General features: G+C 43.6%; 1 protein-coding gene across 2 annotated transcripts in view; it reads left to right on the plus strand.

Moving 5' to 3' along the window:
- GRM1 (glutamate metabotropic receptor 1) overlaps positions 1–27067 on the plus strand; it is a 350797-nt gene that overhangs the window by 272331 nt on the left and 51399 nt on the right. For both annotated transcript variants that reach the window (XM_056852641.1, XM_056852642.1), the window contains exon 4: positions 11307–11553. In XM_056852641.1, the coding sequence (XP_056708619.1) occupies positions 11307–11553 (247 nt within the window). The remainder of the gene's footprint in view (positions 1–11306; positions 11554–27067) is intronic.

Consider the following 27067-nt stretch of genomic DNA (forward strand, 5'->3'; position numbering starts at 1 on the left):
TGATGTCATCTGCAAACTTGGCCACTTCACTGTTCACGCCCAACTCCAGGTCATTGATGAGCAGGTTGAAAAGCAGCAGTCCCAACACAGATCCCTGAAGGATCCCACTGCTCACATCCCTCCATTGGGAGAACTGACCATTGATTCCTACTCTCTGCTTCCTATTTTTCAGCCAGCTCTCAATCCATAAGAGGACTTGTCCTCTTATCCCATGACTATGAAGTTTGCTTAGCAGTCTTTGGTGGGGGACTGTCAAAAGCCTTTTGGAAATCCAAATACACAATGTCCACAGGCTCATTCCTCTTCACATGCTTACTGACACTTTCAAAAAGCTCTAATAGGTGAGACAGGACCTACCTTTACAGAAGCTATGTTGGGTTTTGCTCAGCAAGCCTTTCCCTTCTATATGCTTGACAATTCTATCTTTAATAATGTTTTCCATCAATTTACCTGGAACAGACGTTAAGCTAACTGGCCTGTAATTTCCTGGGTCCCCCCAGAACCTTTTTTTATATATATAAATGGGTGATACATTGGCCATTCTCCAGACCTCTGGTACAGAGGCTGATCGAAGGGACATGTTACATATCTTTGTTAGGAGTTCAGCAATTTCCCATTTGAGTTCTTGAAGAACTCTAGGATGAATACCGTCTGGTCCCTGTGACTTGTTAGTTTGCAGTTTGTCTACACGATCTAGGACTTCCTGCCTTGTTACCCAGTTACCCCAGTTCCTCATTCTCCCCTCCCCAAAACCTCTATTCAGGAGAAGAAATCTGCCCTATATCTTCAACAGTGAAGACAGATGAGAAGAATTCATTTAGTTTCTCAGCAATTGCTTTATCCTCCCTTAGTGTTCCTTTACTCCCATTGTCATCCAATGGTCCAACCACTTCCCTAGCTAGTTTCCTACTCCTAATATACTTAAAGAATTTCTTATTGTTTGTTTTGATGTGTTTAGTGATATGCCCCTCAAAATCATTTTTGCATCTCTAATTATCTGCTTGCATTTCCTTTGTGCAAGTTTATGTTTGCTTTTGTTTGCCCTCTTCCTATCTTCATAACTGGTATTTTTTAATTATTATTATTTTGGGGTGTTTTAGCCCTGGAATGAAAGCAACCTGCCTTTTGTATCCTGCACTCTTCCTGTACCAGAGAAGAACTGATTGCTGTAGCTTCCTTGCCCTACTGCTAACTCACAGAGATGCTTAAGTCACTCGGTACTCCTAAAGGGCGCACAGATCTACTTTGCCCTGATAACAGGATTTTCCTCCCACCCTGTAGGATCCCCAGACTAAGAGCCACAGGGCGAGGAGGAGCCTTTGCAATTTAAATGCTCACAGCCCTCGCCTCTCACACACCAGCTCCACCCAGGACCAATCAAAAAAATCAGGCTTTAAGCACCCTCTCTCCCACAGGCCCAGCAATCAATCCTCTCCCAGCAACCTCAGTTAGTTAATCCTCAGTTAATTGAGGCTTCCCAGCAGTTTTAGGAAAGGCAAAAGTTAACACTCTACCTGTATCACCCAGCCCAGCTGATTCATATGCAGCCCAGCTGATTCACATATGCAAAATGACCATGAAATATATGCTGCGAGAGTTACCCAAGAAAACTGATATTGACCTTGTTATTTAAGGTACTTTGAGCTAACTAATTTTCTCTTTCCTCATCATCTGTGTTCAGGCCTCCATTTTTCCACAACTCTAATATTGTTTCTTGAAAATTAAGAATGATTTATAATTTCTAATTTATTATTTGGTCTATGACCGCAGTCTTGGATCAAGGGAGAAGGAAAAGAAGGGAGGCGTAAGAATGAATTAATGCTAAGATTTTGCTTGTTTGTTTTCTGCCACTGGGGGGTGAGACATTCTAATTCCAATATTATGTAGAGACCAGAAATATAAATGTCACTGAAGCATGCTTTACTTCCCCTAATTTCCAGCATGTGCCTGAGAAAGACCACACAAAAAAAAAATCATGTTAGGAAGAACAGAATGCTCCCTCTTGTGGGCAGAACAAATGCAGTTCTGCTGTGTGAAGGAATTTTGAGATAGTAAGTGTGGTTATCTCTTTTAACATTGCGATCTTAACAGCTAGTAGGCTGGATTTCAAAGTATTAGTGGTCTGTGTAGCTTTCCTTATTCTCATGATTTGGAGATCGCATACCTAGAAGAATACTTGCTTGAATGGAAACTTTAAGGGTGAGGCCCACAGAAGATTTCCATATGTGCAGCAGTCCTTGCACAAGTGGAAGCACTCACTGTCTCTGCCCCTTTGCCTTGCTGCCCCCCTCCACCCCACTGCCCCAGGGTGGAGGTGAGGGGAGTGGAAGTGGCAAGTGGAAGCTGAGGCCGGGCCATGCAAGAGCTGGTTGTCACAGCGAGGCACCCAAGTCAGCGGCTTTCTGGGCGTGCTGCACAGTTGCCCTGCTGGAGAAGCTCCACACCCTGGGCTGGTGGGCTCCCGGCGCTCACTAGAACAGTGTGAGCATTTTGGCCTCCCCTCCTTCTGCCGCCGCCTGCCATCAATGCTCCTCAAGCTCCGCATGGCCCAGCACATGAAGGCTGCACCGGAAGGAGCAGCTGCTGCTTTGCACTCCTCCACCCCTCCGTCCCTGGGTGGAGGGGGGGAGCGTCTGGCAGCAAGTGGAGGCTGTGGTGGCTGGAGAAAGGAGCTGCCACCACTGCACGCTTCTAGCAGTGGGGGGGGGAGGCATGGGGGGGAAGGTGCCACCACTGCTGCTCCCCGGGGCCGGGCAGTAGCTTCTACCTGGTGAGGAAAGGGCCCAGAAGTCTCCCGGCGGGAAGTCGACCCGGGCGCTGAGCATGCATGAGCAAACTCCTTCCTCTGTTTCACACCTTCCACTTAAGTCGGCACAACTGAGGAATGGGAAAACCTGGGGATGTAGCGAAAGGGGGAAGGGTCAACACGTGCTTGGGCAAAGTAGGTGCATGTCGACCTTGCCAATTTGCTACATTCCCGGAAGAATGGAAGGACAAAGCGGCCAGGCGTTAATATGGCCTTGTAAAAAGAACAGTGATTCTGCCAGATGGGTGGAAAAGGGGTTAGGAATGGGGGAAGTAGAGTCACTGCTTCTTGCCTTCCTGTGAAGCTGCTCAGGCAGTAAAATATTCTAACTAATCTATAGATGCATAATAACTATCTACTCATTGGCTGTCCATTCTACTTGGCTTAACGCAGAGGAAGCGACTACACAGGTAGCTCTGATTTACCATGTTTAATATCACTGCTAATGCACTTTTAAAAAATACCAAATGTAAGTGCCTGATTTTAAAATTATTTGATAATACAAACTTTAATTCAGCCTTAATCTCTTCTGGGTTTTGCCCCCTGGAAATACTGTTTATTAACTTTTTAATGCAGCAATTGCTAGTGTATCTCCAGCTAAAAGGTTTGGGTAGGAGGTGATGTGAAAGACCTTTGCCGGAAACTCTGGTGAGCCACTGCAAATCTGTGCAAACAATACTGGTCTTGATGGACCTAAGGTCTGATTCAGTATAAGGCACCTCCTTTATGTGTTCATGTGCATCAGCTTCTCTCAGAATATGCAACTTCATGGAAGCCATAGTGCCACATGTGCCTGGAAAACCATGAGGTAAAATTTAGGACTTGCTTTCTTCATTACTTTTGCAAGAGCGGGCACCTCATACTCAAATATTCTCCCACTGAAAACATAAAAGCCGTGCCTGTCAGAAGCTTGTGATGAGAAGGATGAAAGTTAATCTTGCAAATTACAGGAATCTTCACTGACAAAAAGAATGCACTGTGCAAATGCTGCTTCTTAGAATTCAGGCGTATATTTCAGGGAGGATAGAGAAAACATGCAAATTCTCCAAGGATCCTTGTTTACCAGGACAGTCTTGATTTCTGGGCACTTGTCCCTAATAAATCCCTATCCGTATTTTGTCTTCAGGAAGATTTTTGAAGAGCCTTGATGAAATGCTGGCTGCATAAGAGTAAAAGTTGCAATACAATTATTGCAATTTTTCAGATTTCAACCTGCTTCTCCAGGTCTCATGAAAATTAAATCCATAGAAAGATGCATCTTGTATTTTGGTTGCATGCATGTAAATGCACACTAAAGAATAAGCCTTGCCATTTCACATTCTGCAGATGGTGAGGTTCTTTTTGAACAGTTAAACGTGATAACACAGTATCAGAAAGTTATATGTTTTGAGCATTATCTTTAACTGGAAGAAAGAACATCAAGCCAGTACAGGATATAGATGTCATGTAGAAAAGAGCCCACATGGTGTATAATAATGTGGTGTAGAGAGCCAGCGTGGTGTAGTGGTTAAGATGTTGGACCAATAAGTACTGAATGCACATGTGCATGTACATTACACAAAAGAAGGTACCTGCCTAAAACCCTGCTAAATTTTAAAGCTCACTGGATGACCTCAGGGTTTTCAATCTCTCCACAAAATCTACCTTGCAATGTTGTTATCAAATCCCCACTCGCACCATGGAAACTTGTTGGGTGATGTTTGGCCAGTCACACACTCTCAGCCCTAACCCTGGCTAATATTTGGATGGGAGACCTCCAAGGAATACCAGGGTCATGACATGGAGGCAGACAATGGCAAATCACCTCTGAATGTCTCTTGCCTTGAAAACCCTACGGGGTCGCCATAAGTCAGATATGACTTGATGACAAAAAAGGGGGGGAGGCTCATGCTGTGCTACAAGTAGATCAGAATGTCCCTCAATGAGCCTGTGAAATGTTGTAAAGTATACAATAGATGGGTCCATGTGGATGAACCATATGCCGTTACTTTCCTCTATCTTCAAAAAAATGCCTGACCTCACAAATAGTCATATATGTTGACACCCACACTGGCACAGAGGTAAGTATTATTTTTATGTAGCACCAACAGTATCTTAAGCACTGAATGCACATGTGCTTGTACATTACACAAAGGAAGTCACCTGCCTAAAACCCTGCTAAGTCATAAAGCTCACTGTATGACCTCAGGATTTTCAAACTCTCCACAAAATCTACCTTGCAATGTTGTTGTGAAGATAAAATGGGCTTACCCTATGTGCTTTGGGAGAATGCACCAATATAATTGTGAGATATAAATATATATAAAATGCAGAATGTTCTAAGAGATTAGTGCTGTTATCCAGCTTCAAGTAATGTGTTCAAAAAAAAAAAGCTCCAGTACTTTCAGTGTGCAGTTGTGTATACAGCAGGCAGCATTGCACATACAGAAACATGGGATTTTGACATGTTGCCCCCTCATAAATAAGAGTTTGACTCTCTGTGAAACAAATGGTACTTAAAGATGTTTCCCTTGATGCGCTAGACATGATTGCCCTTCTGTGATACAACCAAAACTATATTGGCAGGCTATACTAATTAAAATTAATTGTTAATTAATATTACATGAGTCAGTCATGTAATAGTGCCAACTCCAGTTTGTGAAATTCCTGGAGATCTGGAGGTACAGCCTGGGAAGGATGGGGTTTAGGGAGGGGAGGGACCTCAGCAGGGTTTAATGCCATAAAGTCTGTGTCCCCCCCCCACAAAGTAGCCATTTTCTCCAGGGCAACTGATCTCTGTAGTCTGGAGATCAGTTGTAACTCCAGGAGCTCTTCAGGCCCCACCTGGAGGTTGGCAACACTAGTTTTTTATATTTCGAAGGAAGCACTTTAGTGGTCTGTGTGATTTCGCTCAAGGTTTAATATGGAAAACTGGAAGTCTTTAAGGGCATGAATTTATAGGAGACAATGCTTGTTTGCTTGGAAAATAAGGGTACTTTGAAGAACTAAGATGAAACCTCTCTTACTGACATCTCAAAAATGAAGTCTACAGCCTTCTGAACTCATTATAGCTTCAGGAGCCCCTACAAGCTCTCAGATGCTTAATGTGTTTCAGAACTCAGCAAGGTGCCTGGAGGTTATGCGAAAGGTTTTTAATTCCATTTTGTCACTTGCTGAAAAGCGAAGTCGATTGTACTCTAGCTAAAAAGGAGCTCGGTGCCATACATGGCCGAGAGTGTTGATTTTGTTTAAGTCAGTGGTAAAGCTATGGAAAAAGTTTCCTGGTGCTAATTTCAGATAATTGTGCCCTTTATAGATCTGTCAGTTTTTCTTGCATTATAAATGAATACATTATTTTTTTATGTATAGTTTCCCACCTTTATCTTGCTTTTTCTCTAAAGCAGTCCTATGAGCAAGACCTACATCAACTTTATGTTGCATAGGGGAACAGCTGGAGCTTCTAAAGCTGCCCACTCAATCCATAGGTAGACAAGAGTTTGAAGCCTGCCCTCAAAGCACAAAGTCCATATACAGTTCTCTGGCTGCGTTGTCTAAATGGCAGCAAAAAGGGTTGGCAGCTTACATTTGATTGCAGCTGGGTATTTCAAAGATAACATAAGTTCTCTTCATTAAATGGTGGCTTCCCTTGACAACACCAATAAGCAACATGTGGTGCAATGTTAAATGTTATTGTTGTACTCCAAAAGAGCACTTGCAGTTTCTTGGGTGTTTTACTAGGGGTGGGAAGTCAGGTGGAGTCTCCTAGTAGGCCCGGTCGAGAAACACCCCTGCTATTTGGCATGATGAGGAATCAGAGGGGAATATTTGCTGCTGCAAACATGATGAAATTAGGAAACTGTAGTGAGAAACAAATGTTTCTTAACACTATGACAATTAGAACACATTTCACAGTGTTGTGCTTTCTTGTTGCTTAATATCTGGGTCTGTATACATCTGAATGTATGCTTCTCGTGGACAAACCAGAGGAGACACTGTGAGATTCAGGAATTGTCTTTCAAGCAGTTTTTATGGATGAACAGTTGGGGGGAAGAAGAAAGATCCAACTCAGGTTGTAACTGTGGGTTGAGGAGATTAACCTGTTCATTTCATAGCATTTCCTAGCTTCAAGTGGTCTGCTGGACCTAATATTTGATCCTGCCATCGCCCTTCTCCCTGCCCCTCCGGGAGCTCTCCCATCCGCCAGCTCCTGCCCTACTCCGGCCGCCTCCCTTCGCCCTGCATCCCCATGCCTGAGGCGGCCCCTCCCCTCACGTAGCCTGCCCCTCCCATCCCCATTCTGTGGCCCACCTCCCCGCAGCGAGATCCCTCCCTCGGATGTTGCCCTGTGGACTCGGCCGGCCCTGGCTGGCCCCAGCCTGCGCACTGCGTTCCTGTGCCACCGCGGCCCTGCGCTGCTGCCCCCCTCCTCGCCCTCTTGCTCTTTTTGAAACTTTTGGCTTTTTCCTGGTGGCATACGCCGCCTTGAAGCTCCTTAGGAGGCCTCCCGGCGGCACCATTTCTGCGCCGCAGCCAGCCGCCGCAGCCTGCCTGCGGGTTTCAGGAATGGGCTGTATAGGTTTTTCGTTTGAGCTTTACGTAAAGCATGGGTGGGGAACATCAGGCCCGGGGGCCGTATAAGGCCCTCAAAATCATTTGGTCTGGCCCTTCATGGGTCCTGGTAGATCTCTAGCTCAGAAGGATGCTGCCCTGCCTGAATCTTGGGCCCAGCTGGGGACAGCAGAGCTCAAAAGTGAGTCGCTCTATGTGGCAGACACTTGGAGCCGTCTCCGGTCGTGCCTCTTGGCTAAATGTTTGACCAAATATAGCAGACTAATTTTTAAGTTGATAATTTTGTATGGCCCCCGAATGATGTTATAAATATCCAAATGGCCCTTGGCAGAAAAAAGGTTCCCCCCCCCTGATGTAAAGGCAGTCTAAAAAGAAACCACCAAATTAAAAACAAGTAAGCTTTTCTTGGAACTACAGAGGAAACAGCAACTACCTTGCTTCAAGAACGTGTAAAGAGAGTATAAGTAGCAGCTTCTGCTTACAAATGCTAAATCGCAACTGACAATGTACCTTCTCTCTCTCCCTTTCTCTTTTTAAAAGAAAAATCTTTCTGCTGATCCTTTCAAATGTTTGTTCATACCATATTAATAATGTTTTTCAAAGGTGGAAGAAAAGCACAGGTATCACCCAATCAAAAGAACACTTTGTTGCTCTTGGGGATGATTTGTGTATCTAATGCTAATCCACAGGTGCAAGCAAAGCAGGCAGTTTTACATAATGGGCTTATAACAATATAATAGCATCAGCATATTTTCAATCTTATGAAAACAGAGTGATGAAAAGGATTAAAGAAAGATGAATGAAGCTCTTTCTCTTTTCCTGTGTGGAATTGAGGAGGGGCTTCTGAGATGGCACGGGCACAGCAAATACAAAAAAGAGTCTAACAGATTTCCCAGATTTATGGTACAATAAATGTGTCAGTCTTTAAGGTGGTTTACCAAAAGCAAAACAGAGACTTGTGAAGGACTTGGCCACTGGAATCTGTAGCAATGGAAGCATCAGAACATGATGCATGAGCCCCTTGTGCATCCATGTGGTGTATCCTTTCAGTGATATGTGTGAACACGTTTTGCAGTAGCTTGAGTTTAATGAGTAGTCAAGCCTCATGCATCTGCTTTTTATATGTTTTGGTAGGAGACACATAGCAGAACTTTAGCACTTTAGTGCTGCTTAAAAAAAAAAAAAGCCCAGGCCCTAGATTTACCTGGGGCCCTGTTTGTGAGCCCACAAGAACAGGGGAGAGGCAACACATTGCTGGCCAAAGGGGTGGGCCTGGGGCTGGCGGACCAGAGTGGAGAGGTTTCCCTCCGGCCTATCTGACAGCAAACCTTAGCTTAAGTGGCTCCTTCTTGAAGATAAGGGAGCTTGTAAATTTCACTCTGACAGCAAGCCTTGACATGTTCTCTAGATGGAAGTTACACATTTCACCAATGCTTTCAACGCTTTGAAAGGAAGAAGAGCCCTATTCTGGGTGGAAGTGGGCATCTGTAACTAATCCTAAGTACAACCTTCCCCAGTGGAACTCCCAGATCCCAACAGTCTGTCCCTGCTGGAATGCTGACTCATTTTATGAGGATCGGGAAGACATGGGGGAAAGGGGGTTGGAACCAAGTTGAACTTCGAGGGAAGGAGAAATAATGCATAATTCCAACGAAAAACCAAGTCAGAACAGCAAAGAACGCTGATGAAGCGTTGACAAAACATGTAACTTCATCTAGAGAACACATCAAGGCTTGCTGTCAGAGTGAAATTTACAAGCTCCCTTATCTTCACAAAGGAGCCACTTAAGCTAAGTGAAATTTACAAGCTGTCGTGAGTCAGCCTGAACTCTCCTCAGAAGAAGAGAGGGAAGGCGTGGCAGAGCAGGGTTCTGCACCTGTGGAAGGTTTACCCGGGCGACTGGAGCTTAGCTCTGAGCCAGCAAAGACGGCAGATGCAGAAGAAGGTGGTGCATATTGGCAGGGAGCAGAGGAACAGAGAAGATTATAGCCTCCAGACCCGCCCAACCCAGTTAGCCATCAAAGATCAAAGGTTCGGCTCAGTTTACAGGAGAGGCGTCGAAGCACGAGATTACAAGCGATTGGTCGTAAGTGTTTACAAGAACTGACACCAGCAAGTGATGCAGAACAGCTGGCCCTGGAAGGGAGTGCTGAGGAAGAGCCATAAAACTTGAACTGTCAAGTCATTCAGTGTGGGAACAACTTTGCTGATTAGTACAGGCTCTGCTGCTCGTGCCAAGATCTTTGTGCACAGTATTGTCCTGCTTTGGTGCCAACTACCAGCTCCTGCCCCCCCCCCCAGCATCCCCACAGAACCTGGGAGGCCCTAGCCTAGACCTTGAAGAAGAGGAACTTGTGTTGGTGAGTGACCTTGTTCCTTGTTGAGAGTGCTGCCTTGGTTACGCACTCCGTCTGCCCACACTACCGGGAAGAGTAAACCGCGACAGGCTCTGCTCCCCCCAGTACCCTCCATTGCTGGGAGTGGGGTCAGAGGCCAAGCACCTCAGCCTGGTCCCTGCCTGTACGCAACACAAGCCTCCTTGTCATCACAAAGGAAAATTCACAGCTCTTTCAGATACCTTAGGTTCACTTGTGTTGTTTTTTTGCTGTGTTGTTGCTGCTTGATACTTGAGTCATTTGTGCTCTATGTGTTATTTCCCAGTTGTTAAGGTATTTCTTTATTTCATTATATTTTTGATTTGAATTTGAGCCTGCATGCTGCTTTTTTGTGTGTGTTATATTACCGATTGGCCCGCATAGGGATTTTTCTGTTTATATTAATGGCATACACAGCAGAAGCAAGAGACCTTCACCAAAGCACGGTAAAAACATGACAAAAATTTCTTAAAGGGTGTAATGGGAGATTTTTTTAAAAAGATGGCCCAACATGCTGATCTTTGAAGCATTCCTCAACCATTTCTAGAGAGAGTAGATGCTTTTTTGTCCTCTTCTGTTTTTTTTCCTCCTAGGAGAATATTTAACTTTAATAGAACTGACTAAAGTCAATTAGTAAAAAATAGAATTTATGATGTGCTTCTTCTAAATTGGAATATGATTGTATCTTGAAACTTTATATTGGGTATGTGTGATGAACAAATAGTTAATCTTTAAGAGAAGCTAAAAAAAACTGGCAGGGAGTGGGTGCAGCTAAGGAGCTAAGGAGCTCACTCTCTCTGGAGGGAGTCTGTTTTTGGTAACCTGCATGTTCAGTAGCTGTTTTTGACTCTGGGAACCTGAGGGTTCAGATTTGCCTAAACAGGTGTGAAACAACTCCTGTGGAGTGACAGGCAGAGATTGGGAGGAAAGGCACCCTTTCTCAGGTCACTGCAAGGGAATAGGCTCTGGGAAGGAGATACTCCAGATATGGGGTTTTGTTAAGGGATTACTACCACAGAAGTGGGGTAGATCTATAGAGGGAACTGAAAGATAGATTTGAGGAACAATCTCCATACTTCTTTGTTCGCTGGGGGAGAGAGATTGTATAATCTCCATACTTCCCTGTTAGCTAGGCAGCAGAGTCTGAATAGGAACATTTATAGGAAGTTCTGTGAACTGAATTTGGGAACTTAATGTAAGAATTGTAATTCTGTACTAACTAAGCCATCTAAGATTTATGCCTTCACTGTAGCAAAACTTATGAACTAGCTCTTCCCTAGCTACCATTTTCCCTCCAAGTCCAATCCAAGTACAGTATTTAATAAATCTCTGTTTCTACTGTGGTAAAATAAGTAAAGGGACTAAGGAGAAAAATTAAAACTCCAATCAAACATTTTGGAAAGCAGTCTCTCTCGGTACACACGGATCGTGATACTATGACTGTTTGTATTTAACATATAATGTTGGCTAATGCAACAAATTTATCTGTAAAGGCTATATTTTGGCATATTTAAATTTCATCCTATGGAATACATTTAGTTTATAGTTGGAATAACATGATCCTCTTCTCCTTGTAGGTAACGAAAGTTTAGAAGAAAACTATGTCCAGGACAGTAAAATGGGATTTGTTATCAATGCCATATACGCTATGGCCCATGGCCTACAAAACATGCATCATGCCTTATGTCCAGGATATGTTGGACTGTGTGATGCCATGAAGCCCATTGATGGTAGCAAACTCTTGGATTTTCTCCTGAATTCATCGTTCGTTGGAGTTTCAGGAGAAGAAGTTCGGATTGATGGAAATGGAGATGCCCCTGGAAGGTAAGAGTTCACTGAAGAGTTAATTACAGCTTATCCATACAACTAGGATGTTATACCTGTGCCATTGTATACTCGGAGTGCAGCACAGATAACACAATTAGTCTTTACAGGGTTTGCTCCCAGCCTGATTCTAGAGTGCTGCATCAGCACATGCAATGTATAGGGTTATGCCCCCCACAAAAAAATTGGTAAATTTTGGGTTTGGGTTTATTGGGCCCAATTTTTTCAGTAAACCTGAAATAAGCCGAATACCCATACCAGTAAATATTGCTATTCGGCTTATTTCTGGGTTTACCAAAAAAATCGGGCTCATTATAGTTTATGGGGGGGGAATTTCAACGTTCCCTTGGGGGTGTTCTTGGAGGTAGAGTTCCCAAATATTCAGGGCAGCTTGAAGGAACTCTCCTTGCATGAACCCCGGAGTTTGGTGAAGATTGGGTCAGGGGGTCCAATTATATGAAGTCCCAAAGGGTTGCTCCCATTTCTCATAAGAAAACATTCAAAATTCACACAAGAAGACACCAAACTGCCAAAAAAAAACCTCTCTCTAAATTCACCAATGAGAATGATGACAACAGTGATGATATCTCAAACCCTTTGATGTCTTCCTCCAGGCATCAGGCAGGAAGGAATCCAACCCAGGCAGCAGGTTGTAATCCAGCTGGTCAGGATGAGGCACCGGGATTCAGGATCACAGAGGAAGAATCAGGCAGCAGGAGCTAAAGACAAACTATGCCACCAAACTCTCTCAAATGGCCTGGTCTGGGAACGAGACTTGCTTTTATAATCTTTGGCCAAGCACAGAAAAGTTTGCAAATAATTCCAGCCAAAAAAAACCTTCTGTGATTGGTGATAGAACTCTGTTCTTCCTTACCTGTGTCCCTAATGGCCACTGAAAATTCCTGGCCCTCCCCCCACTCCTCTCTAGGTTGTCCTCTATTGCAATCAAGGTAGATTGCACCAGCTGGATTTGCAGCAATGCAAAATTCATTGCTGTCATTGGCCACTTGGGGCGCTCCAGTGAGCCTTCCTATTGCCCGCTTCCTCCCTTTTGCTTCCCTGGAAACCAGCCAGGGGGCAGGAATATGAAGAAAGGCGATAGCTCTCATTTAAATGCAACAAGGGCCACAACATGGAGACTCCGCAGAAGGCGAATAGCTATATCTATTCAGCTTTTTCAGGAATCACCTATTCAGCTTCGGGCATATTCCCATGTTTTGGTCTTTGGTTGACTCAAAACCTGAATATTGACGAAACAGCTAATTTCAGGTTTATTTTCAGTTTGGGTATATCGATATGCACAACCCTAGCAGTGTATATAATTCATGGGTGGAGGACGGGCTAGCGAAGGCAGGCTAACTCATTAACATGACTGGATGCAGAGGTTATATTTGGTGGGACAGTAGACTAGGTTCAGACATCAAACAAATCCATTTTAATTATAGTTAGTTTGTGAAATCAGGATTCAGCTTGCAGGCGATTCCTCAAGGTCTGGTTTCCCTCAACAAATGCTGGTTTCGTTGCCTTCTTTCTAGCCAAGCCAGAGTGTATTTGAGGGCAGTAAGAGGAACACCAGGATTTGCATGTCATGTGAAGCACAATTTAGACTGAAAAAGCAACTCCACATAGGTCACATTGTGTGAATCTAACCTGACAGTGCCCATTGATGGATAACTGGGGCCGGTTATCAGTGTTCTAAATGCTCCATTCTCAGTGATCAGTGCCCTATTCTCCAGTGATAGGTTGGGGAGGGTCAATGTCCTTTCTTACTCCAACAGTGGTTCAAATAAGGCACTGGAACAAAAAAGAGAGTTCTGTGAAAGCAAACTATTGATAGTTTTTATACCTCTTTTATTTTTTATGCATTATTTATTTATATAAATAATGTTGCTCGTGGGGACTGAAAGGGGCTTATCACATCATTCTCCCTTCCTCCACTGTATTCTCTCAACAATCTTGTGAGGTAGGTTAGGTTATGACAAGCCCAACATCACCGGTGAACTTCCATGGCAGAGCTGGGATTCAAACCCAGTAGTTCCACGTCCTAGTCTGATGCTCTAACCACTACACTAAACCAGCTGTTTTGAAGCCATGGATTTAATTTTAACTGCACATGCAACAGAGCCTTAAAGTTTATTAGATGAAAGTACTATGTTATACTATTAATCTTCATTCCACTACTTTTGTTGAAACACTCCAAGTTAATAAAGCAGACTGGTAAACTAAGGGGGGGGGGGGTTGTGACACTTTTCTATAAAAATGAATGCAGTAACACCACGTGTGTAAAAAGCCTATGTTAGGACAAGGGCTTAATTTATGGAATAGAATTGGAGCAGATATACTTGAACATGAATATTTTCTCTATGATTTTATCTACAATCACTGTTTCTAATAAGTGGAATTTTTAATCATTTTTATTATCTTTATTGCCAATTAAAAATATTTACTTCATTTATACCCCAATTGGAAACCAAGGTGGCTTTTTTTCCATATCCTCACAACAACAATCTTGTGATGTAGGTTAGGCTGAGAGTGTGTGACTGACCCAGGGTCACCAAGCAACCTTCCATGGCAGAGTGGGGATTCAAACCTGGGGCTCCCAGATCCTAGTCCAGCTCTTGAACCACTATACCACACTGGCTCTCTCAAAATATGCTAAGGCTTTTATATCTGAACACATTTTCTATTTGGTAGACATCTTGAAAGTAATGAAATAAAACATTTAATGCCTAGCTGATTATTTCCACAGCTGGGTTATTTATCAATCTAATTAAGAGTCACAAGTCAAGCCAGTTCTGAAGATTGTCAGATTGTATAAAGGATTTTATTTTCTACATTCTGTGTATCATATTAGAGATATCAAGGACAGTTCTTGTATAAACCTCAATTCATGTAAAATATTAACTACTCCAACATAGCGATATTCAGGTAGATTAAGACTTTCTACTTTGGGGCTGGGTTGTTGTGCATTATTGATAGCTTTTGTTGTATGTATCCTCTTAATAAAAGAACAGAGGAACTGTGCTTTCCTAGTAAAGAGAGCTGAGTTCTGAGTTTATACAAGAGAGAGCTGAGTTCTGAGTTTATACAATATCTACTTCATTGAGTGCCTGCAGCTTTTTAGTTGCTTTGTCCACGAAGCTATCAAAAATAAACCCAAAATTAGCCATTTCGGTAAATTTCAGGTTTGGGTTTACCGAATGCCAAAACCTGGGGATAAAGCCGAAGCTGAATAGCTGATTCCAGAAAAACCTGAATAGATATTCGGCTTTTCGGATTTTGCTATTTGCCTTTGCTCAGAGGCATGACTGTGCTTTCTCCCCTTTTTCTTCTTCTTTTTTGACTGGTTTGGTTAGGGCCCCAAACTGTTACCTCAGTTCAGATAGGGTTTGCATTTCTTTTGTTAATTTTTTATTGCTTTTTATAATTAAACACAAAAAAAGAAATAATACAAAAAAAATCATAAATCAATACAAAAACAAAAAGTATACAGAGCACTATTACATCCATTGCTATTGCATTGTTTACTATCTTTTGTAAAATACATAGTGCCCAAACCTCCACCACCCATCTTTGTGCCCACCACCTTGGATTTCCGGAGCGGTGTTATGACAGGATATAATAATCTATTATTATAATCATTTATTAAAAAACCCATTACTCTATAATTCATTAACTATAGCTGTAAAATCAATTTTTGCCAATTTATCCCAATATGCAGTAGCCTTTGACCATATTTTTTAAAATTCATCCATATCTTTACCATGTAAAGAATCTGTAATTTTGGCCATCCGCATATACATCCATAGCTTTTCTCTCCACTCTTTAATGGAAGGTTTATTTCTCTATATATGTTACTATCCAAGTTTAAATGTACACCCCTTCTCATATAGGCTTCTATAGGATTGATCCAACCGGGAGTTTTACTTTCCAAAAAGTCTTTATATTTCTTCCATATTTGCAATAAGCTTTTCCTGATAATATGGGAATTAAATTCTTTATTTACTTTCTCTTTTTCATACCATAGATAAGCGTGCCACCCAAACCTTAAGTTAAATCCCTCTAATTCCAATAATTTCGGATTCTATAGAATCCAATTTTTTATCCAGGTGAAACAAGCTGCCTGATAATACATTCTCAAATCTGGTAATCCCAATCCTCCTGTTTCTTTCACTTCCACTAGATTATTATATGCTATCCTATGTCTTTCTGTACCCCAGAGAAAATTTAAAATATCTTTCTTCCAGTTTTTAAATATCTGTGCACCTTTCAATATTGGTAGATTTTGAAACAAGAAAAGCATCTTAGGTAGTATCATCATTTTAATTACTGAGATTCGTCCCCACAATGATAATGGTATTTTTTCCCAACTTTTTAAATCTTTTACTATCTGATACCATTGATTTACATAATTATTTTGAAATAAGTTAAGATTATTGTTTGATATCCATATGCCAAGATATTTAACTTTATGTTCAATACTAAATCCTGTCTTTTTAATCAGTATTTGTTGTTGTGAGAGAGTCATATTTTTAACCAATATCTTAGTTTTATTTGTATTAATTTTAAAACCTGAAAACTGACCATAAACCTCCATTATTTTATTCCATCTATCAATTTGCTCAACCAGATCAATCAAAAAACATACAAGGTAATCTGCATATGCTTTAACTTTATAATGATTTCTCCCGATTCGTATGCCAATGATTTCATCCGTTTGTCTAATTTTTTTTAATAACAATTCTAATACCAAAATAAACAACAAAGGGGAAAGAGGACATCCTTGTCTCGTTCCCTTTTGAATTTCAATCCTCGGTGATAACATTACATTTATCAACAAATTAGCAGTTTGATGAGTATATACATTTTTTATGGCAGTTTTAAAATTCTCACCAAAATCCATAAATTCTAATATCTTAATCATAAACTGCCAATTCACATTATCAAATGCTTTTTCCGCATCTAAAAATACCATAGCTATCGGAGTTGTATCTTGTTCTGCATATTCTAGAAGGTCTATTACCACCCTTACATTCTGACTAATTAATCCTCCAGGTAAGAACCCTGCTTGATCTTCATGTATTATTTGATTCAATACCCTCTTCAGTCTAGCTGCTAAAATTGCAACAAATAATTTGTAGTCATTATTTAATAATGAAATCGGTCTATAATTTTTAAATTCCGATATATCAGAATTCACCTTGGGTATTAATACTATATTTGCTTGTTTCCAAGTTTGAGGAATGGTCCCATTTATCAAACATAAATTCATCACATCTAATAGATAAGGAATTAACTGATCTTTAAATACTTTATAATAAAATGCGGTAAATCCATCTGGTTCTGGTGATTTATTTAATTTGCTTTTACCTATTATCTCTTCTAGTTCTTCTCTAGTTATTGGAGAATCCAATAATTCTTTATTTTCCTGAGTTATTTTTCCCCAATCTGATTTGGCGAGAAAAGTATCCATATCTGTCTCTGAAACTAAATTCTTTCTATACAAATTTGTATAATATTCCACAAATGTTTCTATTGTCTCATCCTTGTCCCGTGTTATCTTACCTTTCCTCTTAATTTGGGATATTAGTACTTTTTTCTCTTTATGTTTGAGTTGCCATGCTAACATTTTACTCGGCTTATTAGCATGCTCGAAAAATCTTTGTTTATTAAAAATAATTTTCTGTTCAATTTCATCCGATATTAAAAATTCATACAGATGTTACCATTTTCTAATCTTATCAAGCTGTTCCTGTTTAGATGTTTTATCCTGAAGCTTTCTAAACTGTCGTTCACCTTGTCTTATTTCATCCAGAATGTGTTTTTTCTTTGCCTCCCTTTCTTTAAACCATCTTGTATTATGTTGAATTAATACTCCTCTAATCATCGCCTTACTGGCATCCCAAACTATATCTTCCCGAGTACCCTTACCTATGTTTTCGTTAAAATAATTTTGTACATCCACCTTCAATTTATCCACTATTTTACTATTTTTAACAGAAATTCGTTTACTATCCAAGGTTTATACTTTCTATCTTCTACTTTGATTTTTACTGATACCGCATTACGATCTGATAACACCTTAGGTAGTGTTGCGTACAGGCAGGGACCTGGCAGAGGTGCTTGGCTTCTGACTCCACTCCCAGCAATGGAGAGTACTGGGGGGAGTAGAACCTGTCGTGGTTTACTCTTCCCGGTAGTGTGGGTGGACTGAGTGTGTAACCAAGGCAACACTCTAAACAAGGAACAGGTCTACTCAACAGAACGAGCTCCTTTGAATCAAGGACTAGGCTCGGTCCTCCCAGGTTCTGCTGGGATACCAGAAGGGCAGGAGCTGGTAGCTGGCACCTACGCGAGATAATACTGAGCACAGAGATCTCAGCACGAGCAGCAGCGCTTGCAGTAATTAGCAAAGTTGTTCCCACACTGACTGACTGGCCAGCCTAAGATTTATGGCTGTTCCTCCTCACTCCCTTCCCGGACCAGCTGTTCTGCATCACTCGCTGGTGTTGACTCCTGCAAACACCTACGACCAATTGCCTGCAATCTCGCGCTGCGACGCCTCTCCTGCAAACTGAGCCGAACCTTTGATCTTTGACGGCTAACTGGGCTGGGCGAGTCTGGAGGTGATAACCTTCTCTGTTCCTCTGCTCCTTCCCAATATGTACCACCTTCTTCTGCATCTGCCGTCTTTGCTGGTTCAGACCTATGATCCAGTCGCCCTGGTAAGACTTCCACTGGTGCATCACCCTGCTCTGCCACTCCTTCCTCCTCTTCTTCCGAGGAGAGTTCAGGCTGACTCATGACAGGTAGAATCTCTGGCATCTCCGGTCTATTTACCAACCCTTTCAAAAGCCATCACATATCTATCCTGGAATGTGTAAGGTGTCTGGGGGGGGGGGAGATAAGTATATCCTTTCTTGTTGCCATTTGTCAGTCTCCAGACATCAAACATATCCCATTGATCTATAAGAGCATCAAAAATTCCAGGTAATTATCTTCATTCTTTACTTTTTTCTTTTTTCCAGACCTGTCTAACTTAAGTACCATTACTCCATTAAAATCCCCCATCCAAATCATTTTTTCTGTAGCATGCTCAGCTAATATTATTGCTAAATTATCATAAAACATTTTTTGATTAATATTAGGCGTATATATTCCAACCAATAATATTTTCTGGAACCCACAGATTATTTCCACCAACAACACTCTTCCTTCTGTATCTTGATAAATAATTTTCTAATAGTAAGGGTAAATACATAATTATTCCATTAGTTTTTTTCTTTTCATTACATGACGTAAAAAGTTTACCCAACCTTGGTTGTTCCAGCCTAACTATATCCTTTGGGACTATATGCATTTCCTCTAAGCAAATAATATTAGCTATAGACTTTTGTAAATGGTGAAATATTTTCCTCCTTTTGTTGGGAGAATTCAGCCCATTGATGTTCCAAGATAGAACCTGTAACATATTAAAATTCAGTTAGAACCATTATCTCCTTCCAAAGCCAAAATTGTCATCTATATCCCATAACCTGTCCCCTTCTCCCTCCCCCATAATCATTCATTTTTTCTCTGTTCAGACTTCCTTATCGTCAGCCGGAGACTCCTCTGCTGGGTCTATTGGTAAGCCTCCGCCACCAGTTGCTTCAGACGCCTTTTCTTCTTCCGTAGATTCTCTAACTGTAGATTGTTTAGTCGGTTTAGTTGGTTTGAAAAGTTCTTCATCATATCTTTGCAAAAACTGTTGGACCTTATCCACATCTGTAAACTTGAACCTTTTAGCCTTAAAGGTAAAAGAAATGCCCTGTGGAAATTCCCATCTAAACTGTATTCCATTGAGTCTTAGACGTTCCACAATCTCCATAAAATCTTTCCTTTTCCTCAGCAACCTTGCAGGTATTTCCTTCATCAATCTCAGAGGCTCATCTTCAACTTTGAGTGGTATCTTGTAGTGGCTGTTTAGGATAAGATCACGATGATTCCTGGAGAAGGAGCAGGCAGTCCCTTGGTACTTTATTTCTAGTTGCATATGTAGAGTTAATTCTGTAGGCTGTCACAATCATCCCCTCAATAACTTCTTCCACTTCCTGTAAAAAATCTGCCAAAAGTCCTGTCAGATATCCCCACAGATCTCGTCCTTCAATTTTTTCTTTCAGCCCACATATGCGTAGGGAAGATTCCTTGATTTTGAGTTCAAGCATTGCCATTTGGTCTTCTTGTTTCTCATCCCTTTCACACAAAGCTGCTAATGACATCTCTAAGGTGTCCACCTTTTTCTTAATTTCTTTAGCCTCTTGTGTTGTTTTAACAAGTTTGGCTTCCACCTTGTCTTGTCTAACAGTCAGAGAAGTGATTGTGTCTTGTAGGGCAGCAATTGCAACTGAATTCTGAGATGTAGTAGCTGTATTTTGGGTCAGCTCCTGTTTCATTTCTGTGACATCTTGGTGAGTCTTAGTTAACAGTTCAAATACAGAATTCAGTGTCACATCAGGTTTAGGTTTTGGAGTCATCTTTGTGGTCACTGATGTAGTTAATGAGGGTGAAGTCATCTGTTTTACTGTAGATGTAGATACAGAAGATCTATGTGGAGGAAGCTGTACCAGTAGCTTTGTTTCTTTAAGAGATTACTTGACTTGCTTCTCTTTTTCTCCCATTGAGAGGCTGAGCAGAGTCCCACAATAATCCAAAAAGAGGGAGGGGGCAGAGTGTTCATCAGCTTCAAAAAGTTAGTTCAGATGGATCACTTCAGTTTGGAGAAAATACACTCACTATGACATATCAGTTGGTGTGTTTCATGTCACTGTGACTATTTTCTTACTCTTTTTCTTTATTTTAAGAGTCTTCCAATACTGAAAGTAAGTTTTTAAACTGCGTCAGTCCTCTGGCAAAAAGCCAAAATTCACTTGTAGCGGTGTAATAAGTTATAGATAGTCCTGAATTATATCCTTGCTTCCCAACTCTGCCAAACACCCCAGTTTAAAATTTTAAAGAAGAAAAAAGAAGTCTGTGAGCAACTTGCTTTTAAAATCGGATCCCACCACCGCATCCTGCAGCTGTCCCTTTAAGATGGCGCCGGCTCTTCAGCGGCTCCCGTCAGAGCGACCGCTGCCGATTTCTCGGCGGCTATCACTCAGATGACAGGGCAGCCACCGGCTCCCGATTCTGCACCCCCTCTTCCACCGAGGGTGCCGCTTATTGATGTTTTCGGGAGCGGGTTTATTGCCCCCGAGCAGCGGGCAGCTGGAGTGCGGCTTCCGCGCTTTGAGCGGTGGGGTCGTCCAACCCGGAAGTGCCAGGGTTTGCATTACAAGAGGATTAATTAGAGAGCCTGTGTGGTGTAGTGGTTAGAGTGTTGGACTACGATGTGGGAGACCCAGGTTTGAGTCCCCACTCTGACACTGAAGCTTGCTGGATTACCTTGAGTCAGTCATACACTCTCAACCTTATCTACCTCACAGGGTTGTTGTGAGGATAAAATGGAAGAAAGAAGAACAATGTACATAATTTTAAGCCTCATTATTGAACTTTTTACTTTCTAACTATTGCCCTACACACCGTCTTGAATCCCATTCTGGAGGGTACCCCAATCTTTTGGGGGGTGGGCATTATGCAAAGATGCAGGCAAAAAGCTGCCTGTTGATACCCTATCCAGTATACTTAGGAAAGGATATAATGTGACTGTATAATTACATATTTACAGGTTTGATATTGGTGGTAAGCAGTGCTGTAGAACAACTATTAATGAAAGAGTAATTGAGGTGAGCAAGAAATAGCAAATAAATACAACCAGTTCTTCATGGCACATCATAACAGACCAGATGTTTGTCTTCACCTTGTGCAAACATATCCTACCTCCAGGCAAGCGGAAGATTTTCCACCTGGATTGCTAAATGGTTAGAAGATGCTTGCAAAGCTGCCTTTCATGTTATTCAAGAAAATAATTTTCTTTACCGAAAAGAGCAGTGCTGTGTCTTTACCCAGGGACTGGAAAAAAGCTGGGCTGGTTTTTGAGCACCTGGCGTTAAGCAGCTGACATTTCCTATACAAAGACCACACATTAGACCGGTTGTCTGTTTGGAGTATAGCAAGACATAGCATGGATGATGAATAAGTCCTACTGCCAGCTGCAGTGTGTCTCATATCTTCAGCGACTACATTTGGTTGCCAGAGGGCCTGGACATCGAGGTCTGATTCATACAATACTTGTGTCCCCCACATGACTGTCTTGCCCTTTTGATGAGGCATTCTCTGGGAGTTCCATGCTCAGAATTTAATTCCCAGGTGCAAGGGGACCAATTTGGGCTGGGACCATAGCATGCAGGGAGAGGGGGATTCAGACTTCCCACTGCACTGTTTTCCCAGCCTGCAACAGCTACAGTGAGCTGTTATTTGCCCTGCAGGGGAGACGTATGTGTGCTAATGTCTACATGTAAGCTTCCCCTAAGAGGGCAAACTGCTTCTCCCCATCAGGCCAGAAAAACAGTATGGGAAGAATGCTTAATCCCCCTCTCCCCATTTGCTTTGGTCCTGATCTGAATCAGATTCCTGCTTGCCTAGGAAATCAAAGATAACATTTGATTGTCGTGGGGAAAAGATCGAACAGGAGCTATCTTATTTCAACCTCAGGTGAGTAAAAAGATGGAAAATTGTCCTTTGCCTCTTCAGAATCAGTGTGCTTTGCATATTTGTCATTATTATTCAGAGCTGATCTACTTTTTCTTCTTCCCAGCTTGTGTATCATAGCTGTCGCAGGGCTAACAGGTCACTGTACTTCCGCTGATCCCCTCACCCATTTTAATAAAACCCAATACAACAAAAGAGACCAGACGCCATTTTGGAGAAAAAATGGCCACAACTTTCATTGGCAACAGCTCAAAAGTCCCTTGGCGAAGCATGAGGACTGGATCAGGTACATCGAACGACCCCATGCGTTCTGATGTAAGACTCCTACTCTTGCAAGCCCGCAGAGAGTAGCCAAGGATGGCAGGTATAGGAACGCACCAGGATGTGAGCCACGTGGGTTCCCCCACCATTTGGGATGAGGCAATCCTGACGCCCCCACTCTGGGCATGTTGATCCCAAAGCCTCACCCAAAATCCCTTATTGGGATTCCCCAAGGCAGGAGAAAGGGGCACGCAGGCCGCTTTCTTCCAAGACTGAGTCCAGCCCCATGCTCCACCTGCTAAGTTGTGACAATAACAAATAATAACCATAACCCATAACAGTACAGGGAGGGTCGGGCGGGACCAAACAGGAACAGACTGAAAATACCCAGGAAAGCTGCAGGCTTAAATCAAGCCAGAGCAGACCAGAGGGAAAAACTCTTCCCTCTGTCCACCCGACTGGCTGTGCCTTATTTGACCAGGGCCCTGCAATAGGCTCCTTTCAAACGATTGGCCAGGAGCCACCACTGCACTCGTCCACCCTGACCCAGTCAGGCTGGGACAAAGCTGCGCCAGGCATGCCCAGGCAAGCCAGCCTACCCCACCCAGCCTCAGCCAGCCTTCAGGCCAGCAACACCAAACTGCGACCCAGGTGAGTTCTAGGAACCCTTTCTTGGGATGTGACAGGGGGGAAATGTCCTCACCTGAAATCACCAAGCTGTAAGGTCTGAGTCCACCTGTCAAATCCCAAACAACAGACCATCCAGACAGAGTCGTCTAAGAAGCAGTTTATTTGGGAAGCACAAGGTGTGTAGCAGCAACGTACAGGAAAAGGTACAAGGACTCAAGTGGGGGAAAGCGGGCAGGTTGAAGCATATACATCAGAAAGGCACCATTGGATACCAGGCTGAGCCTGGTTCCCATGATAGATTACAGTTATCACGCCGGGGCGCAGGCCGTCATAACAAACCTCTGAGCTACTCGACCTTGACTCCAGCTGCGCTCTCAGCCTGGAGCTCACATTCTGCCCCCCTAGAGCTCCCCCCTCCCCACCTCAGCTGATGGGGCGGGTTTATCTGGATACGCAGCATGGAATTGACACAGCAGGCGAGGGGCGGAGATGTGACGATGTTTAACCCATTCATCATGGGCGAGACTGAAATGTTTCCAACGGACTAGGTATTCCCCCTATGAATGCAGGAATCAAGGATCTTGGAAACCACACAGTACTCCTCCCCCCCCACACTCACCATTTCGGGAACCTCTGGAGGCTCTTCTGGATGCCACTGAGATGCGGGCACATACTGTTTTAATAAACTGACATGAAAAACTGGATGGATCCTTTTCAACTTCTTGGGGAGTTGCATCTCCACTGTGACTTCATTAATAACTCGGGTGATAGGAAAAGGACCAATGTATTTTTAACTCAGTTTTTTGGAGGGTCGCAGAGAACATAGATTTTTGGTGGAGAGATATACCAGATCACCCACCCTGAGCGTCCAGCCGGGGGACCGATGCTTGTCTGCCTGAGCTTTATATTTTCTTTTGGCCGTTTTAAGTTTTCAGGTAACCAAGGCCACATAGACTGGATGGTTTGAATCCAGTCTGACATCTCCGCACCCTCCCCCCTCCCCAGACACATCCACCTGCCCGACGGGGCCAAACTCCTTGCCATACACAATGCGGAAGGGGCTGAAGCCTGTGGACTGATGAACAGAATTATTATATGCATACTCTGCAAAAGGCAATAGATCAACCCAGTCATCTTGATGATAATTTACATAACATCAGAGATAACATTCTAATACAGCATTTACTCTTTCTGTCTGTCCATCTTTTTGGGGGTGGAAGGCACTTGACAGACCTTGTTCAACTCCTACCAGTTTGAGGAAAGCTTTCCAGAACTTGGCTACAAATATAGAGCCGCGGTCCGAGATTATATTGCGCGGGAAGGAATGATATTTGAATATGTGCGTCACAAATAAGTGAGCCAGTCTTTGAGCGGAGGGCATGCCTGCACAAGGAATTAAATGCACCTGTTTGGAAAAAAGATCCGTAACCACCCACAGGACAGTTTCCCCCCGAAATCAGTCATGAAATCCATGGCAATTACCTCCCATGGCCCTTGAGGCACTTCTAACGGTTTTAGTAGCCCAGTGGGCTTGCTTGTCAGACGTTTTGCAGTGACGCACATTGGACAGCTGCAGATGAAGGAGTCCAGATCAGAACGCATACCTGCCCACCAGAATTGACGACGGAGCAAATGTAGTGTCTTTACAAACCCAAAGTGTCCAGAGGTTTTTGCTCCATGAACTAGTTCTAACACCTCTGCTTGCAAAGTTTTAGGCACATACAATTTAGAGTCTTTGACCCATATTTCTCCTCGCTGCTCAAGACCTGAAGGTAGTACATTGTTATTCCTCTCGGTTAGGCACTCACGTATCAAAGTGTCACGGAAAGACTGGGGCAGTCCTGCTGGAATGATAGGGTCGCCCCCCGCTTGGGGTTGAGTTGAAGAGTCATTGCTAGCATCGTCGGGTGGCAGCGGAGGACTAGGAGGGATAACTCCCTTAGTGGGTTGCGGGGAGTCGCTCCCGGCCTGGGCTTGCCGCGCCTGGGCACACGTGAGAACTGCTAAGGTGGGAAGGATACCTCTTTGCTCTGGAGTAAACAGGGACTCGGTGGGTCGTTCCACCTTAACAGGATATTGAGGAAGTCTAGAAAGAGCATCAGCTAAGAGGTTTCTTTTGCCCGGAATGTGTTTGATTACAAAACGAAAGCGAGAAAAGAAGTCCGCCCATCTGATTTGTTTTGCGGTGAGTTTGTGAGTCCCAGTTAAAGCCTCCAGATTTTTGTGATCTGTCCAAACTTGGAAGGGGGGTCTCAGCATGTCAGGCTGCTATCTCGGTTTCGTTATTGCCTCTGTCTCTGCGTTGTATTGTCTGCCCCCCAAGGTCGCATACCTAGGCCTGGGAACCCAGCTCCTGGGAAACTGTATTCAGCCTGTACGTGTAATCACCCGCCTTTCCTGCCTTATAATATCTCCCAGCTAGTGAGCCTCTCATAGCTGTCATTTTATTCGTTTGCACTGTATGACCAGTAAAAGCCATCTGTTTGGACTCTATATGACTTTGTGGTGATTTCTGGTTCTGTGGGCCAAGGGCTGACATTATGACAGCTATCTCTTCACCATTCTACTAGCCAGGCTGGAGCCCAGGGGGGTTCGCCTGCCACTTGGATGGGAGCTGTGCAGCTCTCCAGGTGATCTACACCCTGGAGCCCTTCTCTGAGGATCCTACTCTGTTACAAGACTTAATCGCTGAACTTTTCCGGACGACCCGAGAGGTTTGCCGCTTGAGGGGACTGGTACAGAAACAGTGGCAATCTCTTAAAGGACGTCTCTGGATGTTAACGTCGGAGGATACTGATGCTCGTCTAGATCTTCAGGACTTGGATCAATTACTGGACGATGCCCGATTGGCGACTGAGGATTTACAAATATTAACTGGACTTTTGGATAATCTTATTTCTCGAGAAACTCTTTCTACCATGGCGGGAGCCCCACCGGAGGGTTTTTCCCTGATCCCGGATGCCGCCAGCTGTCAGGCTGAGGCCAAGCGAGTCGCTATTAGCACCGCTCTTCTCCTTGTGGAATGTACAAAGGACACCCCGGTAGCCACCTTGGCTCAAGTTTTGACCTCGACCTTCGGAGCCGAGGCACCCGCACTGGCGGTTCGAGTACAACCTCTGCTGGGCGGGGAACCCGACCCCATACTCTCACTCCTGGAGACAGAACTTTTGCCGCGCATTACGGCAGAGACTGCCCTGAGACTTGAGAACGCCAAAGTTCTTGCGGATCAGCAAGCCGCCGAAGCGGCTAAGGTCGCAAGAGAGAGAGAGGCTGCGGAAGCAGCCCGGGCGGCTGCAGCAAGGATTAGGAATCAGGCGAACGTGGACACGCGCCCTAAGGGCAATGTACTAGGGCTATCAGGTCTGTCCTTTTCCCCGGCGTTTGTCCCGTCGCGCGCGACCCAACGCGCACTCCGTTTGGCTGACCGACGTCGAGACTCAGAAGAGTCTGAAGACGAGGATTTATATGGGGATAGCTCTCAATGGGCCACAAGCTTCCGGACCAGTAAGCCTCATCTTACTGGTGGCCCAAGTGAGGAGGCTCATTTCTTAAGAGCCCAGAATCGGGAGCTCTCCGACCGTGTTGATCAACTCCAAGAAGTAATGGAACGTATGCTTCAGGAGAACAGGCAATTACAACAAACCCTGATAGCTCTGAGACAGCCCGTTCCGATACCGGGTCAGGGGGTACCCGTACAGCCACCCGCTAATGTGCCTGCTCCACCCTTGCCTCCTGGAGCTCCTGTTGCTCCTCCGCCTGGACCACCCGTGCAACCACCCGCTAATGTGCCTGCTCCACCCTTGCCTCCTGGAGCTCCTGTTGTCCCTCCGCCCGGACCACCCATGCAACCGGGTCAACCTGCGCCCGGCCCTTGGAAGCAACTCAAATTGAGGACTACGTATGACGGATCTCTCGAGACTTTGCCTTGTTTCTTGCATCAAGTGGACAGTTATATGCGAGAACAAGGACAACTTTTCCCCACGGAAGACAGCCGGGT

The sequence above is a fragment of the Euleptes europaea genome, chromosome 7, assembly GCF_029931775.1.
Source record: "Euleptes europaea isolate rEulEur1 chromosome 7, rEulEur1.hap1, whole genome shotgun sequence".
In the NCBI taxonomy this organism is placed as follows: Eukaryota; Metazoa; Chordata; class Lepidosauria; order Squamata; family Sphaerodactylidae; genus Euleptes; species Euleptes europaea.